This window comes from Lissotriton helveticus, chromosome 9, assembly GCF_964261635.1.
Source record: "Lissotriton helveticus chromosome 9, aLisHel1.1, whole genome shotgun sequence".
Taxonomy (NCBI): domain Eukaryota; kingdom Metazoa; phylum Chordata; class Amphibia; order Caudata; family Salamandridae; genus Lissotriton; species Lissotriton helveticus.
In genome coordinates this window covers 92,337,150-92,359,809 of record NC_136070.1, presented here as the reverse complement: position 1 = coordinate 92,359,809, position 22,660 = coordinate 92,337,150, and the positions used below count along the sequence as shown (strand labels likewise).

Below are 22,660 nucleotides of genomic sequence, written 5' to 3'. Positions count from 1 at the left end.
GCAATGTGTAAGCAGTCTTGTGAAGAATCAGTTGAAGACTCTATAGCGACATTAAGAGTTTTGGCTGAAAAGTGTGAGTTTGGACCTGATATTGATACTTACATTAGATTAGACTTACTATTGATCAATTTGTGTTCTACTGTTTCTCAAAAAAAAAAAATCAGGAAAGTTTACTTACCTCACACAATCCCACTTTGGCTGAAACAATCGACATTGCCAAAAGCATTGAAAGGTCGATTGTCACATCCAAGGTATTGTCTAGTCAGTCTAATTAAAATATGGTTTCTCCTGTACAAACTATGGCACAGCCTGCTGCGTCCTCTAATGCGAGTATGGTGAATGAGGATAGTACTGTGGTTCTAAGAATCATCTAGGGAACAATCCCAATTGTCCTGCTTTGGGGAAAAGGTGCACAAAATGCCAAAAGATTGTTCATTTCGTAGGAACTTGTAGGAGTAATATGAATTCCAATCCGAATAGGGTTAGGATTTCTAACGTATCGTTGGAAACGCAGGATGTGCAAGATTGTGCTTCGCAATTTGCAAATGTTGCGATTACTGTGGAAGTTTGGGAGTCTTTAGCTAAGCCTATTAAAGGACCCTTTGTTGACATCTCTATCGATGGTAGAACTATTTTAGCAATGGCTGACTCAGGAGCTCCCGTTACTATTCTGGCAGATTGTACATTCTATAAATTATGGCCAAAGGATATGTCGCTTATTGCTCCTGACATCAATCCTAAAGCGCTTGGAGAACATGACATAGATCTTTTGGGATATTTTTGGGAAATTGTAGGATGCTTGGGCAGAGCTGTTAAGGCAAAAGTGTATGTGGCCATTAAAGGAAGAGATATTATAGGCTGGAAAGATCCAGCTCTTTTAGGTATCATATTACATCCTGGACAAGATCCTCCTATCGTACTTGGTGACCTTCCTCCCAATATTTTGGTCATTGATCAACCCAATTTAAATGTTGAAAATCTAGTGAAGTCTTTTCCTAATGTTTTTAAGAACACAGTGAGTACTGTTAAAGGTTATGAACACAGCATACAATTAAAAGAAAATGCGGTCCCAATAATACACAAAGTCAGGCCTGTACCTCTCACTGTTAGGGATGATTTAAAAGCTTTACTTAACAATTTACAAGCTGAAGGCATAATCTCCCATATTGATTCCTCAGAATGGATTTCTCCGGTGGTTTGTGGAAGAAAAGGAACGGAGAACTGAGCCTATGTGTGGATTTAAGATCATTAAATCAAAATATCCTTGTGGATTTCCATCCACTTCCTCTAATACACGAAATGTTGGCCAAAATTGGGAAATTCAAGTTTTTCTCCACTTTAGATTTACACTCCGCTTATCACCAAATCCAACTCTCTCCAGCGTGTCAAGCACTCACTGCATTCGTAACTCCATTTAAATATTTGAGGCTACCATTTGGACTAGCGTCAGCTGCAAGTGTTTTTCAAAAACTCATGGACAATCTTTTTGGTGAGTTCTCACAAGAACAAGCATATCAAGATCAGTGTTAGAAGTGGGCGGGAACGGAAGGGCACGGCGCGCCCCTACTTTTAAAAATGATGCTAGTCCGTTCCCCTACTTCTTGTTTTTAAAAAAGCATACCGGGAAGTATCTTTTTTTCTGCCTGTGTGGTGCAACGTGCACATTGAGGAAGGCCTCTGCAGTGCGCCCGACCTCCTCCCCTTCCCCTCTGTGTCTAGCCTAGGGGCCTGCAAAGTGACACTGAAAGGGCCATCAGTGTAGCATAGCACGAAAACGGCTATCTCTGATGGCCCTGCTGCTGCCGTGAACCCGTGATTCACACTTCATTTTGTGAGGATGCTGCCTGCCTGCCCCCACTGCGTGACCAATACAATGGTCACATCAGGAATCATTGGCCCGATTTCGAGGGGTGCACCACCCCTTCAGAATTGTGACCTCATTTGAAACGTTTAATGTAATTTGATACTCTCCTAGTGGGTGTGATCTCGGCAACGGCCTTATGTTGTCTTGTCACAGACAGACAAGCTACATGTGACTCAGTGGTACGTGAAGATATGAAATTAACTGTGTTAAGTCCACAGTTTGCAACCGTTTCAGCATTACGGCACAAGCTTCATGTGAGCGCACAATGCTTATACGTTGCCCACCTCCCACTGTGCATGCCTCCTGCCAGGCACAGCCCCACAGAGTCGAGGGGTGCAGCTGCTCTGCAGGAAGCCCCACCTTTTCTCTCTTTAGTAAGGTCCGCTGGGACAGTGCGAGTTTCACTCAGAGGGGCAGAAGGGTGTTTGGTGGGGGTGGGATGTGGCACTATGGCCAGAGCTACAGAATTTGGAACTGGGGATCCTGGTTCAGCCTTCATGCCTAGACCATCAGACCACTCCTGAGGGAGCACATTCCCATGATAGACCTTAGAAGGCCCCACTAGACCTTAGAAGCCCTGGTCACTTAGCATCAGCAGGTGAACCCTACCGGTGGCCAGTGTGGGTGAACCTTGAAGCCCTGTCCACCACAATCCATACTGAAGTTCACCTCCAGTCTTGTGGGCAGGCCTACAAAGCAGCACACCCTAGAGCAGCAGTGACTTTGTCACTGAGGTCACAGGACCCTTGAGGCCAGTCCACCTCACCCATTGGTGCCTCCATTGGTCTTATTCCAGTAGTACTCACCAGGGATTTGCAATGCAGAATATGCATGCACACCAGACAAAGGAGTATGTATTGAAGGGCCTTGCGTCATGCTTGCACCTTGCTATGTGGTACATGCACAATGCAGAGCTCTAAGTCCTGTTTTAAAAGCCACGTAAAGCCACTTAGCATGTCTTTAAACAACTTCATAGATATTAAGTAGTGCAACGCAGCACAAACTGCTGCATTGCCTTACTGTGTGCAAGGGGGGTGTTGCGGTAGGTGTTGCATGGGAGACTGGTTTAGTAACTGGGGACTGGTTTTGCAGCAATGCTGCAACATCGGCCCCCAGTAACAAAACCAGCAGAACTGTGCAGCATTATGACTCACTTTTAAAAATGCATAAATCACTGCAGAGTTCCTTGTAAACCCATTAGTTTTCCTGCAACAATAAAAGTCTCCCACATAACGCACACAGTTTTTGATGCATTCACAGATTTACAAGGACTTGTAATCCTGGGAATGCGTCAAAATCTTGCGCTGCCCCAGGGGAGGCATAACTAGGAGAAATATCTTTATTCTCCTTGTTTTTTTCTCTTTCAAAGTGTGCTTTATTCTGCAGCACACATAGAAAGAGGAAAACGCCTCTCAAGATTGTTTTTGTGCAGGATGGTGCCCCTTCCTGCACCAAAGCAATCCTGCATGCAACGGAGGCACCCTTGCACCATGGGGCAAGTGTGCCTGCCTTGGTGATAGGCTGACTAAATGGCGCCAGGGCAGGGGGAAAATACAGGAATTCACAATATTGGATAAATACTGTGCATTCTTGCCCTTTCCCTGTGATACAGGGCAGTGCAGCAAAGTAACTTGCTGTGCTGCCCAGCGCCACCATTCCCATAAATATGCCCCTAAGCTCACAAACTTCATGGTCTCTCTGCTTCATACACAAGCACTTTTAGCAAGTGCTGCCTGCTTTGGGGCCACTGCAATTATGCAGCAATGGAGGACAACATTATGTTGCAGTGTTGACTAAATTATGCAACAAAAAAGACTGCAGTGATACTTTATTATTTTTACATTTTTACACATACTAACAGTCTCTGTAAAGCTTTCGCCTCATTAATCCCAGTGTAAAATGCAAATGCAGCAGTGAAAAAGGTGACCAGTCAACCTTTGCACACGGCCTTCCACTTCACAGCAACACAATTCACGTTGTTTAGTAACTTTTGCTCCATTAAACAACATATATTAAACCTCAAATAAACATGTTTATCGATTGTTTGAATTAAATAGCGTTATAAGCTGCAACTGGTCAGTGAAATGCCAAACGTACTAAAAATTGGTATGTTTTGCTATTTCTAGCCACACCTCCGACTCCGCCCACTAATCCAATCCTCTGCTTATTCCCGCCCCCTGAGTCTCCGCCCACAGTTCCCCTACTTTTTTTCCCCCACTTCGACCACTGGGTGCTGGTGGTGGGGGGACCGCAGTGCAAGATCTCGGTGTTATCTCTCTAGTGTGAAACAAGCTGCTTTCCGAGGCCTAATACTTTAAGTTGTGTGCGCGCAAGGAAGAGGGGGTAGGTGTGGCCCTGAAAGGGATGGTGCTCGCACACTAGCGAGTGGCAAACGGCAGCAGTGCACATCACATGCGCTCTTGTGCGCGTGATAGCAAGCTGGTCGCCGCTTTGGTAGCACTTTTCAAAGCAGCTAGTAAATATCTTGTCCAGACCAGCGCATACGCTGGATCAGGCCGAGACCTAAAAAGGTGGAGGACTTGTTTCCAGCAGCTGAAGGGTCAGGCTGCGACTAGACATTTAACAGCTCTGGTCCCCTGAATGTAAATCTCTTGGGTCACCTTTAAAGTTCTTCCCCCTAAAGCGTCAACAGGCGCGTGCAGGTACATCAATTCGCTACAGCCCGCAGACATCTAACCCCTGCACAAACGCCATTTTTTAATTATTAGCATCTTAAGCTTTTTAACTATCTTAGTGTAAGCACCTTGCACTTTATTTGTTCTTAGTGTTAACAGCTTAAGCCTTTTAAGTATGCTTGTTTAAACACATTGTACTTTATTTGCCTAGACCATTTGCATGTGCACCTCCTAACAACTGTCTTTGTCATTTTATCTGCCACACCTGCATTCTTTTTTGTAGGTTTATTTTTAGTTGCAAATGTGCACCTGCAATGCTATGGGACAGGAGGAGTTCACCAAGAAATTTAGCCAAACTCTATTGGTTTGCCTAAATTGTTTAACATCCCCCGCCCCTCTCTTGGGTGTGAGACCAAGGGTATGAACAGGCTTAGAGTAGTTTCACCGTAACCGACAGAGCAGGAATTAAGTCTCCTGCTGGGGTTCTATCTTTTAAAAGCCAACGGTGATGGCACCTTGTCTTACAAATCCTTTTAAAATGTAATTATTTTTGTGTTGCATATATGATGTATTTATTTGCAGAGTATTGCAATGGTTTTAATAATCAATCAATAAAGGTTTCTTCCACTACCTGTTTAAAGTAGAAGTGCAGCAAGCACAATTGTGGTTTAAAAGGAAAAAGGACACATATGTAGAAAAGTGATACTTCCCAGTAACAGGTTCAAAGTACTGCTCCATCGCATACACACTCAGCGTAAGCATGAAAACAAAAATAAACTAATCTGCAATATTTCCTTTTTTTTTTTTAGCAAACACAAGCAAATTTGTAAACATAAAGAAGGGGTCCATTAGCTCAGGCCCACCAACCCAGGCTTTGAACAGTACATCTTTTTCAAGCTGTACACATGTGAGTAGTCAAAATGCCCTCACCCACGGTCTAAGAAAGCCAAGGGATGAAGCGGGCTGACCCGTTGCCTCATTCCGTATGCAGGAATGAGTGGAACAAAATGAATGACAGCTAAACAGAGCAAGATGATGAAGTAGTCTAACTGAATGCCCATGTATGTTTATTATGATTTTTTTTTTTTTTAAAGAAAACAGGAGACTGGTGAGACGGCCAGACCTAACAAAAAAGTGCTACCTGTCTATACCCATCATTTTGTTCATTCAACCCTATGTACAGCGCTCTGATACACTTGGGTAATGTTTGCTTTATAAAACACTCCAAATAAAAATAAATAAATAATGTGTGGATCTATCACAGATAAAACTAACTGAGGAACATTCTACTGAGCTATAGGAAGCGGAATATGATAGTTAACATCAGAAAAACCTACCTGATTTAGTTTGTGTCTCAGAAGTGTAGAGATAGTTGAGAATTTTACTTATTTGATAAAGAACTGTTGGAAATCCTTGAATGCCTTCAGGATGGCGTATACTGGAATTGTTTCTTCTGCCTATATAGAAGAAAACCATTAACAAATATCACAGGTAAATTTACTATATTTTAGCTATCCTTTTATGTAATTCTGTGAGGCCTCTTACTAAGCAGAGATACAATTTTAGAGGTGAGTGGTCTGAGGTTCTACTAACCAGTGCCAAATAGGTCAAGATCAGTGGGAGAGCCTTTTTGGTTTTGTGTTCATTACCAAGGTTTGTCCTATTTCATCGGCTGGCTTTCATGCGCAGTCTATGGTTCACTTACTATACAACTCATGGCAGGAACAATTATATCATGCCTGGCGTCAAAAAACAGACTTCACTGTGGGAAAAGAGTGCTGGTTTATGAAGGAAAAGTAAGAATAATGCACGAAAAGTCCATCTTACAAATCCAATGACACAGAAATGTATCATTTAAAAAACAAATCTCTCCTAGAACATACCTGATTCAATAAGTAAAAGCAACTGAAATGTTACAAAGGTGGGAAATACTTTATAAGCTTCTGGCTTCCTTTTGGCTGTCAGCAGGGCAGGTATCGATAGGGCGTAGTAGCACTATAGCAGGTCCAGGAGCACAACAGCTGATCAGACTGCTCTAAAAGCTGCTAATGCCTGACCCACATCAGACTAGTCCTTGTGAGGACCCAGGAGGAAAGTAGCAGAGCGTGCATGATACTTCTTTGTATGAAGTTGGAACTGCTCCCCTGTGAAATTTAGGGAGATTCATGCTTTCCAGCTACAGCACCCAATAAGCAAGTATCAAACAATGACCTAGCGTCATTCACAACACTGAGTAAACAACATCATTCTGCAATACTGTTCGTAACTGAATGTTGTGTGCAGCTGCTGTTTGATTACCTCATCTAGCTTATCTACCTCATGACAACACAGGAATTAAAGTCTTGGTTAACTACATGTAATTGCAAGGTCGGAATCCTCAAAGAAGTATCATGTAAATACATATTGCAGTGTGCTTCTACTTTAAGTTTATGTTTGTAGCAGGCATACCATTTTCTCTGCACGGCTGGTGGGAGATACGTTTGTTACTTCTATAACCCTGCAAGCAATGTAATTACGTATATTCTGATTTTAGAGGCAATAACAGGACAAGTGAGGAGGAGCCTAAGGGTCATGTGTATACAGTGATGTACGTTTTCAGGATCCTCCTTTAGGGTTGCTGATTTAGATCAAAAGACTCAGCTGGGAAATACACATGATGAATCTCATAATAGCTAAACATGGACTTTACAAACACTAATCTAATACAGCAATTGTTTTAACAGTAACTTCCCCCAGAATGACTTTAGAAGTACTAGAGTTTAAGTATCTATTTGAAAATATACTAGCATCCATCCCATGGTCGCCATCCAGTGAGTATTTTACCTATATAATATATGGCTGAAGGGATTTGCTTCTGAATTTTGTGCATATGATTGCTTCACGCATTCACTCGCACTTCAAGTATTAAACGTTCGAGTAATAACTTTTTTTACTGATACAAACAGATTTTACCGAGCAGCACAATGGTTACTTCACATGACGTGAAGTAAGGAGTATTTCAATACTTTGTTAATCAAACAGTAATTGCATTTCCTTGGATTGTCCTTCCAATTTATTACATTTAGACAAGTTTAAATTATATTTTTATTAAATCTTCCCTATGGGAATAAGATTTTGTTCTATTTCATAATCTTATGAGCATTGCCACTGCTGACTGAAAATCACCCTAAACAAATAAAGTGCTTAACACGGCCCAAACCTCCCCCCCCCCCAAAACAAAACAGTAATTGCATTTATCCCAACCCATATATACAATTTAGGTTCATGGTAATACTGCAGTTGTAAGCTCCCAGGCCATGTCCAACTTGAAAGCAGAATATTCGGTGGCAAAATCCAAAACCCTGAAACCCACCTTTGGTCTCCAGAGTACTAAGCAGTTGTCTCTCTGCCGTTTGCAAGAGCTGCTTGCAGGTCTTCCAGAGATGGGCCTGTGTGCAAGCCAAGTCAAAGGCAGCCATGGCTGCTGGGCAGAGGTCGTCCAGTACGCCTTTCAAGGGATCGATGCCCTCGAGCTGGATGCTGTTGGTCCAGAAGTCCTCCTGCAGTGTTGGAATGGAGCTAGGTGATGTAGCGAGCAGCTTGTCAGTAACATCGGAGATGGAATAAACTACCATTCCTGCACAGAAGCAGAAGATACAGTTGTCAGCAATGCATCTTATTTTAATTAAAGAGACAATAGATTCCATTTAAATTCTTAGTACGCAGAATATTTTCTCAATAACGAATCCAATGAGTAATGCTTGCAGAAAGTATGCATAGTGGATCATGCAGTGGTTCTAAATGTTTTTAAAGCAGACCATCCCACCGGTTTTGCCTTTGAGAAAGTGGTGGAATGAGTATGAAGTCTCTAGGCAACCACGCACTTCTCCAATGTCACACGAACTTGAGTTGAAAGGAACCATCTGCCTTAGGATAGTAGCATTAACCACTTTTACTTCCTGTGGAAAGTCCATCATAAGTCATGAACAGATACTCATACCCTGAAAAAGGATCTACATATTGTAGCACGTCCTGAGGTGAAAAAACCTGGAATTGAGGCGAGTAAATAAGAAGCATATGTTATTTTAGTTAAGTCCTTGTGGAAGACTATGTAAGATTCTATCTGAAAAGAGCGTAAAGATAGCCAACTCCTGGTAACTGGTAACAGAAAGTAAGTCTTCTAGGTCATCATGTCTATGTTTCAAGAAGCCAAAGGCTCAAATGAGTTGCGTTTTAGAGAGGGTAAGAGTCAATTTACACTCCACCTCGAAGAGTCTGGAGATTATGAGTCAATTGTAGTGATGCGAAATAACCTACGTTTTCACGGAAATGTTTTCATATCTTTTGAGGTAATGCTGGCAGGTGTTGATAAAGATCCCCGGTTCCACTTACAGAAGGGCTTAACAATACGATATTATTGAAAGAAGCTCTGAAAGGATTTCATTTTCTCGTCAATGGCCAGAATGCCAGAATCGAAGCCACATAGTTTTGTATTGCTTCCTGCGTCATGCTTGATATCAGCACACATATTGGCAGTGTGATCTTCAGAGATATTTACATGTGCTTATATGGTACAAAACATAGGTGAAGGGTTAATTCTTACCCCTCTGCTGCCTGCTGGGCTATGAGACCTCAAACCAGAGAGCACACAGGACTGCTCTGAAGGGAACTGGAGCTCTGAGAATTTGAACTGGTACCTGTTATGTTAATATTATTTATACAGTGCATGTACACCCTAAGGTTTCTTGGTGCTAAAAGGTAACAATAGTAAGTTGTTGAAGTCAGTGCGTTTAAGCTCACTAACTATACTTTAAATTTGGTCAATTCCGAACTGGAATTGCTTACTTAAAGAGTTTCTTTTATAAAGAAAGTGAAAAACAATTATGAAAAAACAAAAACACTCACCACGTTCATCACCACAGCAATCATGACCTCTATTTACTCCGGAGCTCCGACCGACCCCTGCCCACATCACATTTTCAACGTGGGACAAAAGGAAATCAGCAGCACACTGGCAATCATCCTCAACTCTTCCATCACCACTGCCAAATTCCCCAACGCCTGGAAACACACAGAGGTGAAAGCCCTCCAACCAACCCGAGCGAACTCAAGAACAATCGCCCGATCTCACTGCTCCCCTTCCCGGTCAAAATAATGGAAAAAGCCACGATCCGCCAGCTCATCAATAACCTGGAAGAAAACAACCTACTCGATGCCTCCCAGTCCGGCTGCTGCTCAAACCACAGCAGCAAGACCGCCATGATAGTTGCAGCCGACAACATCAGAGACATCCTCAACAGAGGCGAGCCTACAGCCCTGATCCTTCTAGACCTCTCATTGGCCTTCAACACCCTATCCCACCACACCCTCATCACCAGACTCCACCACATCAGCATCAGAGGAAACGCCTTCAAGTGGGTCTCCTCCTTCCTCACAGGACGCACTCAAAGAGTCCATCTCTGAACCCAAATACATAATTGTAGAGTCCCCCTGGGATCCTCGCTCAGCCCCACCTTCTTCAATGCCTACTTGACCCCACTGGCCAACATCGTCCGCACCCACGGAATCAAGATCATCTCATACACCCAACTCATCCTCTCCCTCTCAGAAGACACCGCCACCACCAAACGTAACTTCCAGAACACCATGACTGACATTGCCGAATGGATGAAATCCAACTGCCTGAAACTGAACAGTGACAAAACAGAAGTTCTCATCTTCGGAAACGGCTCCTCCCCATGGAACGGCTGAAATGCCAGAAACCGGTCCTAGGAAGCTTGTTTCCGGTCCAGGGAAGGCATGGCTTGGCAGGGACAAGGACAGACTGATTTGCATATGGCCATGTCTGAACTGGGGTGGCAGAGTGAGCTAAAGAACGGTGATGGATTAAACCCAGATCTTTTTACTGGGTGTGAGTGTTCGATTGGTTCGGATGCTCCGTCCATCACAACCCCCTTTTGTACCGCTTTGTTCGCCATAAGTTGGCACGGTATGCTCAGACGTGAGTCCCTTGCTCACTTTGCCACTGGATTCAAGCAAGCCTGGCTGAAGACGGCTGAAATGCCAGAAACCGGTCCTAGGAAGCTTGTTTCCGGTCCAGGGAAGGCATGGCTTGGCAGTTCGGGCTGGACTGTTCCCATGAAGCACAGGGTCAGACTGATTTGCATACGGCCATGTCTGAACTGGGGTGGCAGAGTGGGCTAAAGAACGGTGATGGACCCAGACCTTTTGACTGGGTGTGAGTGTTAGATTGGTTTGGATGCTCCGTCCATCACCACCCCCTTTTGTACCGCCTCCCCATGGAACGACACATGGTGGCCCTCAGCACTCTGACCCTCTTCGACCCCCACCAACCACGCTTGCAACCTCTGCATCATCCTGGACAGTGACCTCTCCATGAAACACCAGGTCAACACAGTCTTTTCTTCATGCTTCTATAGCCTCTGCATGCTTCGCAAGATTTTCAGGAGGATCACCATCAGCACCAGGAAAACAGTAACCCAAGCCTTGATCATCAGCGGACTAGACTACTCTGGATCCACCACCCAGCTCCTCAAGAAAAACAACTTGCAAAGTTCGGGCCCAACATTAGATGGCGGTAGTTTGTGTATCTGCAGCCAACACATGCTACGAATATATTTATTTCCCCAAGATGTTTTCACAATAAGTTGCGAGAATAACATACATGAGACATCATTCTAGTGATGAGAATTGAGTTTTCAAAAGCATCCTGTAAACATCACTGCAAATCAAAAGTATCAGTTATAAACACAAGCGTACAGCATCATGAACCTGCAAGCTTTCTTAGCATAGATCTCATACTAAAGCCCATATTATGTCAGTCCACCAAGAGGCAGGGGACACAGACCATACATTGTGAAATTAGGCGTGCACCATCTCAAACACCTACTCTTCCCTTTGCAATTCACTCTGTGAAAGCATTGCACAATAAACGTTCATGTCATACATAATTCAGAGACAATAACTGTAGCTTGTTTGGGATGTCAGGATAAAATGTCTTCCCACTGCATTTACTGAACTGGCTTGCAATAAAAACACTGTATTCAACGCATGTCCCCCAGGCACTAAACACAAAATATTCATTTCATATTTTGAAGAAGATTCCTGCAGCCTAAAAGAAGATTCATGCAGCCAAAGAGTATTATTCAAAACCTACATTCATACTCTAATATTAATGGTCTCTAAACCCAAGAAAATGACAAAAGTGGCAGATCCTTTAGTCATACTCCGTCAACTTCAGAAGATTACTCTCACCGCCATTAATGAACACCCAGTGAAATTTAGAAAAAGACTGAACACCTACCCTATCACAAAGGATAAGCCCTTCAACAAATCAACCAATATGTAGGACTCCCCTTGAGTCTCTCGTGACAGACTATTCACACCTTCATCACATGCCCAAAGAATATGCTGAACTACATATCACTAAACCTAATGAACAGTTTATTGTTAATTCTGGCACATGCACCCTCCTGTGATGTAACATACATGTAATGCACCAGTAAGAAAACAAATGATGTGGAGCCATCAATAATATCTAGAAAGTTGGGCAGCTACATTAGTATTGCCCCATCCTACCTGTGCATAGTGCACATTCTTAAACACAGGCAGAAAAACAGACAAAGTAAGGTCCAGCCATGATATAAGGTTATAGAAATCACTCAAGATTTACAGACAGAATTAAAAGTGTATTTTATAGGCTCCTTTGAGACACAGGACATTTCAAAGCTTATGATTGACTAAAATAAGACTTCCTGGCCTTCAACCAAGATGAATACATAGCCTTCTGAAACAAAGCAAGCAATGCTATTTGAGTAAATATTTGCTAAGCTCGCTCACATTTGCGGACAATAGACACGTTCCAATACCAGCACAAACTGAGAACCTATTTTTGTGTACCAAAGCTTTCTGCTTGCATCTTTGTGTACATTAATCATGTTTCCTGTATTCTCCTTCCTGTTATCTTAAGATTTCTTACTCACTACTCCTTTTTCTCACACTTTGCATATTGAAACAGTCGCCTCCGCATGATCAGGCAGCAAGTATTCAAATAATAAAATAACTTTTTTTTTTATTACAGTGACCAGCAGGGATCTTGCTTAGACTTAAAATGTGTGAGTAGAGTAGCCTTTCTTGGGAGGGGTTGGGACATGAAATATAACAAAATAAATGCATTTATTTAAGAAAGACACAACCATGTAAACTTTTACAAACCTCCACAGCCAGCTCCATTATCTCCTTAGTCAATTTAACACTGGTGAATAACACAGAAAACCACAAGAGTTGCCCCCTCTACAGGCAACCAGCAGCAAAAATAAACTTGCAACCTTGTAGTAATGATATGGTCTCCTACTCCTTAATACCTTGTTTCTGTCTGAGATAGTGGTCACAGAACATCAGAAGAGGAAACAATTGCATGGTGCTATTGTACCTCCAAATGCTTGTGGTTTCCAACATAACAGAGGCAAAACATATTTGTGTGCTGGATTTGCATTTACAATGACTTAGGGTCCTTTCTAACCAGATACCAGAATTCATTTTCATCCAACTGGGACCATCAAGAAGCTTGTGGGTCTTTGTGTATCAAAGAAAGGCCAAAAGCATACGATTTTGTGTGGCCAACGGCATCTGGTATCAATTATATCTGGAAAGGGGGCTAAGAAACTGCTTACAATGTAAATCTTTTAGCTTACAGTCTGTGTTGTTCTCCAAAATGAACAATTAAGCATTGGCTAAACTGTGTAGTCCATTGTTTGTGAATCTAATCAAACGACGGAAAACATTTGTTAGTATTTACAGCAGCATTCCTAATGTTTGATTATCACTTGTCCTAAAAAGAGGACGTGTTACCTGCAGCAACTGCAGTTCCAATGACCTGCATCGTAGACCGATTACTTCCAGACCGCCTGCTGATGTTGACCTCTGATGTTTGATTTTCAATTTTATGCTCCACCTTGGCAAGTTCCCTTACCACGTCCTGATACCGCTCCATGAAGATCAGCTCACCATAGCAGGCAGAGGATTCCAAATTGAACATCAGGACCACCTGCAATGTTGGAGAAACCTTTTGTATGAGAGCAATGGAAATGTCCCTTTCTAATTAAAGAAAAAAACACCAATAGATAGGCTACTGGATGTCTCCATATCTGTAAGTTTAGTGATTTACATATTAGTTTGAATGCATGAAGCATAACTTCTGATTGTTGATCTGCAGGGATGCACAGAGCAAGCTCAGATACATCACTAGATCCACTGTAAATGGAGAGCACTCATAAGCGACACTACACCATCAAATGTTACTATTCAATAAAAGCAGACAAACATAAGAAGTGGGTGATAGTTCCCTACTTCAAGGATAAAGAACTTGGGCCTGGAGAAGGGACACATTAACAAGATCCCTGAGGGCAGGACCAGCACTTTGAATTCCTTGTTCATGTTAAGTGGGCAGTGCCCCACCCGTACATACAGAACCTTTGATTTTGATAGTATATGAAACTCACTAACTTGGCCACGCTTATAAAGAGGAGTCCTGTCTTAACTACTAAATATTTCTGCCATTTCAATTTTAAAGCATCTCAATATCTTTGCAGTTGTGTCTGTTTGGTGCACCTGAACGCTTTCAGGGACATCGATTGGTAAACACACAGACAATCTTGACTATTTCTGTTGATTGACAGGTTACTTTATAAGACCTGTTGAAGAAGTAAGACCTGTGTATCCTGCTCTGTGTTTTATGTTGATGCTATAGCCTCATTCATGTATCCATTGTCAATGCAATTATTCTGTACTTTTTAATCCCCCATTGCCAGTTTTTTACGAAATTGTAGATTAATACAACTTGCTGATTTCGCCCACAACGGTGTTATTATATTCAGTTCCATTATAGCCTCTCTAAAACAAAGTAAAGTTTGAAATGATCATGCAACAGGCGTACACAAGCTCAAGAGAGTTATTGGTAGTGGTGTGATCTCTGTGATTATTAACTCTTCATTAGTGGCTACTGCCAATCCGTCACCCGCAACACTTGTATGCACGTTGCTAAACTTGGGAATTTAAACATATGTGAAATGAACTTACCTCAAGCAAAAAACATATCAGAGAGATCATAAATTGTCATATTGTGTTTGTGGGGGAGATGGGTAAGTGGGACTGGATGGATACAAGTTTTAAAAATGGAGCGACTGCTTTATATCTTACGCATTTACTGTACCTCCACCTGCATTTGTGGGGCTTCAGTCTGTCTTTATGGAATGCTCACCAGCAACTGGAGTGACATGCATATGTACACTGGTGGCAAGGACTAGGAGGTGTCAGTTGTCTACTGCATGAGTCTATACCCACATTTCGTCAAGTGCATTTGAAGCTGCAAGGCTTGGAGGTCAACTACCGACAAATAGATGCATACAGCTTTTGGGAATTCTACCTACAAGTTATTGGAAAAAGTTTCTACATCTCTATTTAAGGGGTGAGAGTTTGCGGGAACTAGCAAGAGCCTAAAACTTGAAGGGAAAGAGTCTATTTTAAAATATTCCAAAAGGACGTAGGATATTCAGGTGTCACAAAGGCTAATTAGCCTACTAAGGAAATAACTGAAGGAAAATGTTTACTTTGTAACTACCTGTTTGCAGGCTGCAGTTCTGAAGATTCACATGCTCTGCATCATCCTGCTATCTAGTGTTGGGGAGTAATCTTTGAAGGCATTTTGGTCACAAGATAACCCATGACCCTTCTCTTTGCCAGCAATGCACCAGGACAAAGACTCCACTTTGTAATGTCAGTGGAGTGGAATGATGGCAAACAGAAATAATGTACTATGAAAAGGTGAGCCAAACATTCCAGATCATTCTTTAGCACTACAAGTTACACAGTAACATTTTCTGTTCCCTCCATGTGTGGCTGTAGCTACAGATGGACTGCATAGACAGTAAAGCAGTTCCTCCTCTGAGAGAAGTCTAGCGACCAGATGATGCAGATGCTGAGTTATGTATACAGTATTTCTAAAGTGAGAACCTAGCCAAAAGGCAGAGGAGCGCTGTGCATGGTCAAAGATAAGCATAAGGACAAAGAGTATTAGGAGCGGTAGCAGAGTTGTGGACGGTTGATGCATTGTGATGTTGCGTTCTTTAAAGGGGTGAGTCTTCAACTCTTTCCTAAATAGGAGCTGCAGCATTCCTGTTGGATACAGGGATGTTCCAGATCCTGGGTACCACCAAGATGGTGAGCTTGTCTGCAAGCTAGGTGGGGGTGCTGGTCGTTCTAGTATTGCAAAAGATGTAGCTGGCTTTGAAGATGGCGCTTGCCGGCAAGCGGAACAAATGGAGTTCGCTCAGCATGGGGATGATGTGACCATATTTCATCAGGCTATGGATGAGACATGCTGCGGCGTGTAAGATGCCTCTATGGCTGTCAGAGCGCTGTCTGGGAAGCTGTGGAGCAGGGCATTACCACCATCCAGATGTGAGAGTATGAGCGCTTTCCAAGCATTTCTAAGATCGGTTTCTGGAAGAAAATGGTATGACTTTATTTGGAAACGAGTGCTGGCACTAGACCGTCTTTACTTTTTATCGCAATGTGTTTGGTGTCCATGGTAAATCTAAGAGACCTGCCATTCAGTGAAAATGAGGGTTCCCAGCTGTCAAGTTCCAGGTTATCGAGTCAGATTTACACTGTATTTTGTTAGTTGTTCTTGGCAAATAACAAGATTTCTGTCCTGGTTGGGATGAGCTTCAGGTGCGCACAGCACATCCAGGTCTGGAAGAAGTGCAAGCAGGTTTAGAGATCCTCACCAGCTCTCCCCAACGCCTGTCCACGCCACTACTGCCAGCCTGCCTTGCCAGCCCTCAGTACCCTAGGCTCAGCCCCAAGTTTTCTGTGACCTAGGCCCAGGACCAGCACCTTGCCGTTTTCATGCTCCTCCTCTGCCGATTTTCCTGATCTTTTCGCCCACCGCTTCCCCAGTGCCCTTCTCGAGACCTATTTAATGGAGGCTGCAGGGTGGCGGCTGCAGCGGGGGCACCACTGGTATGCCAAAGGCAAGCCTCTCTACGCCCGTCCATGCCGGGAACGCGCCCAGCACCAGGAACCCTGTTCCTCCCGTGACCCTCCACTAATCCACCAAAGAGCTCCTGGCCCTGGACCCTAGACGCCGAAATATCAACTGCTGCACCTCCCCCACGCAAACAATCAAAGGACCCCTTCACCTGCCACCACTGCCGCTTCACCTGCAACATAAGACTGCCAATCTACACAGGATTCCACGTCACATCTACGCCAAGCATGGTAGAGTCATCGCCATCATCTTCAAGGAAACCTTCCAAAGCATAGCCACCAACGACAAACACACTATCCTCATGCAACACCTCAAATTCCACAGACTGACAACAAGACCACGATAAGAGGCAACCTTGTATACAGGCCCGCAGGACCTTGACCGACTATCTGCGACGCCATCTCCAACCTCATCACCACCCCTAGCCATCGACTCCTACCACTACATTCTACTCCGCGACCCCAATTTCCACTTCGAAGACCCCAACAATGCCAGCGCCAAAACCCTGATGGAGAACCTGAACAACATTGGCCTTACACAACTGGTCACCGATCTCACACATACACTCAACCCCATCTTCATCTCCAGCAACAGAGTTAAGTTGAGCCACGTCACAGAACTCACCTGGTCCGACCACACCATCACCCACTTCACCATCTCTGGCACTCAGCACATAATCACCAAACATCTCAGCTCTGCCCACCGCGGCTGGGTCACTGTAAAACAGACTCAGTGGACTCAACTATTCAGATCCACCCAACCCAAACCATCATCAGACTTGGAACAGGCCGTCCAGAACTTCTCTGCATGGATCACCAATTGCACTGACAGAGTTGCCACAAAGAAACAAGCTAAAACCAGCACAACCTCAAACACACCTGCTAGTACACCCCTGATCTCAGAACCACCAAACGCAGCAGCTAGCGACCATTCCACAAGATACCCTGCCGGCACAGAAGCGCTCACAGAGGAGCCTTCAGCAATTACCACCTGCGCACCAAGGAAGTCAGGTGAGAAGCCATCACAGTTTGCATCGACACAGCAGCCAACCATATGAAAGAACTATTCAAAATAGTCAAGGAATTCTACAACACAGCAGCCACAGAGAACACAGTCCACCCCTCTCAAGAACTCTGCAACACCCTCTCGGACTACTTCCACAGCAAGATTGCCACCATCTACAACAAATTTGACCCCCCCACCCCACAGATGTCAACGGCCTCAACCAACCAGTGCACACCAGCCGAGTGATCATCACATGGTCTCAACTCACCACACAGCTATAATGTCATCCATCCACTCAGGGGCACCCACCGACCCCTGCCCCCGCCTTTTGAACCTCAGAATCGACCAAATCAGCTCGGAATTCACAAGCATCATCAACATCTCCATCTCCATTGCAGCATTTCTGGACAGATGAAAAACGCACAAAGGTCAGACCACTCCCCATAAAAAAAAACTCCTCCCACCCCAGCGAACTCAACTATTGTCAACTGATCTCCTTTCTTCTTTACCCGGCCAAAGGACTCGAGGCGGCCATCAACCAACAGCTCACCAGATGCGTAGAACAAAAGAACCCGCGCCAACAGACCAGGCATGCACCCTAGACATCATGCCAGACAGCAAACAGTCCATGAAATGACAAGTCAGCGATGTTGCCTTCTCCTGCTTCCGCACTCACCGCAGAATCTTCAGATGGATCCCAGTCAACATCATTAAGACTGTCACTCCGGCCCTCGTCACCAGTCGCCTCGACTATAGCAGTGCACTCTATGCCAGCATCTCCACCCAGCTCCTCAGGAGACTCCAGACCATTCAGACACTGTAGCAAGGACTCTTCAGGACCTCCCCAGATGGACCCACATTACCCTTACCTCAGAAGCCTCCACTGGCTCCCAATCCAGAAGAGATGCCAGTTCAGGATCCTCACACAAGTCTAAAAAGCCCTACACGTTCAAGGACCAGCTTACATCAACCACTGGCTCAACTTCCATCAACCCATAAGACACCTGCGCTCCCCATCGTTAGCCCTTGCGCACACCCCCTACATACGTCGCAGCCGCAGTGGGAGCATTTCATTATCCTACATCGCCTCCAAGACCTGGAACGACCTTCCCCACCACCTCAGGACTGCTCCCTCCCAGGCAGACTTCAGAAGGAAGCTCAAGAACTTGCTTTTCAACGTAGACGCCAAGCGCCAGATACCCCGCAGTAACAGTACTGCGCTCTACGAATGCTGATTGATTGATTGACTTTCAAGTAGAGTTGTGTATCATCGGCATACTGGTGAATATTATTGCTCTTATCTGCAAGTAGAGCAACAAAAACGCGTTATGTAAAGTATGAAGATGACAGGAGACTGTATGGAGCCCTAGTGGACTCTATAAGTGATCAGGACCTTTTTTTGGCCTGAAGGCGCTCATGTAAACAAACAAGTGTTGGTTGGAAAGATAGAAAGATAACCAGTGACTAACACTGCCAATGAATCCCATTCAAGAGTGCATATTAGATTGGAACGGTCAACTGTGTAGAAGTCAGCTGAGAGGTCCAGCAATATCAGGAAGCATGGAACATCTGCATCTGTGGCCACAAGGGCATTGTCTATTATGCGCAAGGCAGCGGTCTCCGTGCTGCAGAGTGATCTGAAGCCATATTGGCAGTCATGCACGAGATAGTTAGCACTGAAGTGATCTTGAAGTTGAATAAAGACTGCTTTTTGCTTTTTCAATTACTTTGCTAATAAATGGTAGGTGAGTGAGGGCTGGTAGTTGACAATGCTGTTAGGGTCTAGTTAGATTTCTTTAGAAGTGAGAGAATCTGGCCCGTCTTGAGAGATTCTGGGAAGATGCCTTGAGTGAGGGAGGCACAGTCAAGGCTAAGTAGGGGTAACAGAGCGAGTTCTGATGAAGGATGATGGTAAGACATTATCTTCATAAGAAGTTGTCGGGTCTGGTGGCTTGTTGGACTAGTATGTCCATTGTAGGGGCCTGTGTTCCACCTCATGGTCACAGGTTCAAATCTTGATGGGTCCACTCAACCTTTTCTCCTTCTGAGGATGATAAAATAATTCCCTTTGAGTTGGGTAACAAACATCTGTCATTCAGCGCCAAGATATCCTTGGGTAAAAGTGCGCTTTACAAATACACGTTATGTGTTATGTAGCTTTGAGAGGCATGAATATGTCAGCAAGATCTTGGAGATACAGTGCATCGAATGTTGACCATAGCAAGATTCAATGGGAAGAGGTGGGTGTAAGAAATGAAGCAGGCTTGATGTTGTGAAATCTTCTGAATTATTTGAAAATGGTTTATAACAGGCTAATCGCATTGCACTTTTCTGTGGAGTAAGGAATGGGTCTGTCCGACAGGGGGTTGATATTGTGCCCGATTGTCTTTAATAGCATCCTGCTTCTGTTTGTGACTTCATTTACAGTGGTGATATAGTACTGTACTTTGGCTGATGTGATGAGCTATCTGCGTGTTTGGCCTAAGGGGGACTTTTGTATCCAGAAGTTCTCTGGCGTTTCCGTTCTGCAGATGGATAGTTTGTGGTCATCAAGGTCTTTAGAGTAATAGGTTGCTGAAGGCTTTGGCTTCAATTTGTAGGTTGCAATGAGGAGGTGGATGTTCACATAGTTCTCACACAAAATGGGGAAGCGGTTTAGAACGGTGATAGCATCAGGCGTGGAGCTGATAGGGTGAGAGATGAGTTTACTCATTAGGTTGTCTATTGTGAAATCTTTGAAGGATCCAAGACTTTGAACTTCTCTTTTGTGTTGAACTTAGTTTGTTGGTAGGACGATGAGTAGGGAGATAGGGATAGCAAAGTAATCGGTCCTGCGCAAGGGTGGTTTGAATTGGATTGTTGAAGATGTGGAGAAGACATGGTCAAGGGTGTGGTCTTTGGAAAGGGTTGGTTGTGTGACATGTTGTACCACACTGAGCATTTCAATGAGGTTGAAGAGAGTGTCTCTAGTTTTTTGGCATTGTGTTATCTGAGAGGTTGAGGTCACCCAAGAGGGTGGTGTGGGTGTGTTACTTTGAAATGGTGGTAAGGAGATCTGAAAACTCATCACCACAGTCATTTTTCTGCCCAGGAAGCCTGTAGACGAAATGGGAGCTGGCAGTCTGAGTTGTAGACGGTGGGAAATGCCATGCCAGTAGCTCTATGGTGGTGAGTTTTAGTTGCTAACTTGGTGAAGAACCAGGAGGTCTTAGGGATGACAGCTAGGTCTCTTCCCGTCTTATGTGCGAGATCCTCTACTACAGCTTGTGGGGAAAAAAGATGTCTAAAGTAAGTCAAGACGTAGGAGTGGTGGGAAGTGCCATGATGTCACTTCCTGTGCAGATGGATAATGGGACATCCAGAGATGTCACTTTCTATATGGATGGATGATGGGAAATAAGGTCCTGTTGCTTGGCTTATTCTTCTGGCCAACTAAGGCTCCCAAGGAGCTTGGCTAGCCACAGAGGGGCTTGGTTATCCACAGAGAGGTGTGTGGTGTTAACCATGTAGTAGCCTTACAAATATCCTGAAGTGGTATGTTCATTAAAGAAGGCCCCAGAAGGTGCCTGCTTGAGAGTGAAATGTGCCCCAGGCGCTACATGTAAAGTATGCTTAGACCTAGCACAACATATATTAATACAAATGACAATTCATCTAGAAACACCATTCTTGAAATTGGGTTTAAAGTAAGGCTTCCCAAAGGCAAAGGACAGTCATTTAGTCTAGTCATTGTAGTACATGAGTGCCCTTCTGACATCAAGGGTGTGTAATGGCCTTCTTTCTGGGTGTTGAAAGAAGAAAAGCAACTAAATAGTCTGGCTGACATGAAAAGTGGAGACCGCCTTTGGTAGAAACTTTGCACTGTAAAAATCATCCCTCCACAGTTAATGCTTGCAGCTCACTAATTTTCCTTAGAGATGTGATACGAAAGAGTGAGGCTAGCTTCCAAGAAGACATTTTCAAGACATAAGGATGTAGCGGTTAAAGGAAAGCCCAACAGTCTTGAATATGGAGACAAATGTTGTTTATTTTGAATATAAGCTGCAGCTGCCACTGCAGCTAAATGTGAACAAATATAAGTGTATGCTAATAGCACTTTTTGCAAGTGCAATAAATAGCAGGTGATATCTTGACAGATATTTTGAGAGGATCTACCTGATTTCCTAAACAATAATAAACAAATCTTTTCCAGCATGGTAGGTGTAGGCGGCTCATGCAGGACTTCCATGCACTACTCTGGCAGCTTAAGGTAATAACATTCTAGAATCTAAGGTACCAGATTCAATTACCTGAGGTCTGGTTGTCTGAACTGACCCTTCAATCAATCAATCAATACATTTGTAAAGCGCGCTACTCACCTGTGAGGGTCTCAAGGCGCTGGGGGAGGACGGGGGGCGCTACTGCTCTTGAGGTGTTTCCTGAATGTGAGGTGTTCCTGGGTCCGTCGTAGGTGGGCGGGGAGGGAGTTCCACGTCTTGGCCGCCAGGTAGGAGAATGATCTTCCTCCGGCTGTGGTTCTGCGGATCCGTGGGACGGTGGCGAGGCCGGCGGAGCGGAGTTTGCGTGTTGGAGTGCAGAACGTGAGGTGGGTGTTGAGGTATTCTGGACCTATGTCGTGGAGCGCTTTGTGTGCGTGGGTGAGGAGCCTGAACGTGATCCTTTTGTTGACTGGGAGCCAGTGCAGGCCTACCAGGTGGGCTGATATGTGGCTGTGGCAGGGATGTCGAGGATGAGTCGTGCGGATGCGTTCTGTATGCGTTGGAGTCTTTTCTGAACTTTGGCTTTGGTTCCTGCGTATAGGGCGTTCCCGTACTCTAGTCGGCTGGTGATAAGGGCCTGGGTGACCGTCTTTCTAGTTCTGGTAGGGATCCACCGAAAGATCTTACAGAGCATGCGGAGGGTGTTGAAGCATGATGATGAGATGGCGTTGACGTGCTTGGTCATCGTGAGAGAGGAGTCCAGGATGAATCCCAGGTTTTGTGCGTGGTCAGTGGGTGTCGGTGCGGTACCCAGTTCTGTGGGGCACCAGGAGTCGTCCCAAGCGGCTGGGGATGGTCCGAGGATGAGGACCTCCGTCTTGTCTGACTTCAGTTTCAGGCGGCTGAG

At 44.4% G+C, this 22,660-nt stretch overlaps 1 protein-coding gene across 2 annotated transcripts in view; it reads right to left on the bottom strand.

Moving 5' to 3' along the window:
* ZFYVE26 (zinc finger FYVE-type containing 26) overlaps positions 1 to 22,660 on the bottom strand; it is a 657,581-nt gene that overhangs the window by 456,552 nt on the left and 178,369 nt on the right. For both annotated transcript variants that reach the window (XM_078659543.1, XM_078659544.1), the window contains exons 13-15: positions 13,351 to 13,546; positions 7,853 to 8,116; positions 5,838 to 5,957 (exon numbers count right to left, since the gene is read on the bottom strand). In XM_078659543.1, coding sequence (XP_078515669.1) covers positions 5,838 to 5,957; positions 7,853 to 8,116; positions 13,351 to 13,546 — 580 coding nt within the window. The remainder of the gene's footprint in view (positions 1 to 5,837; positions 5,958 to 7,852; positions 8,117 to 13,350; positions 13,547 to 22,660) is intronic.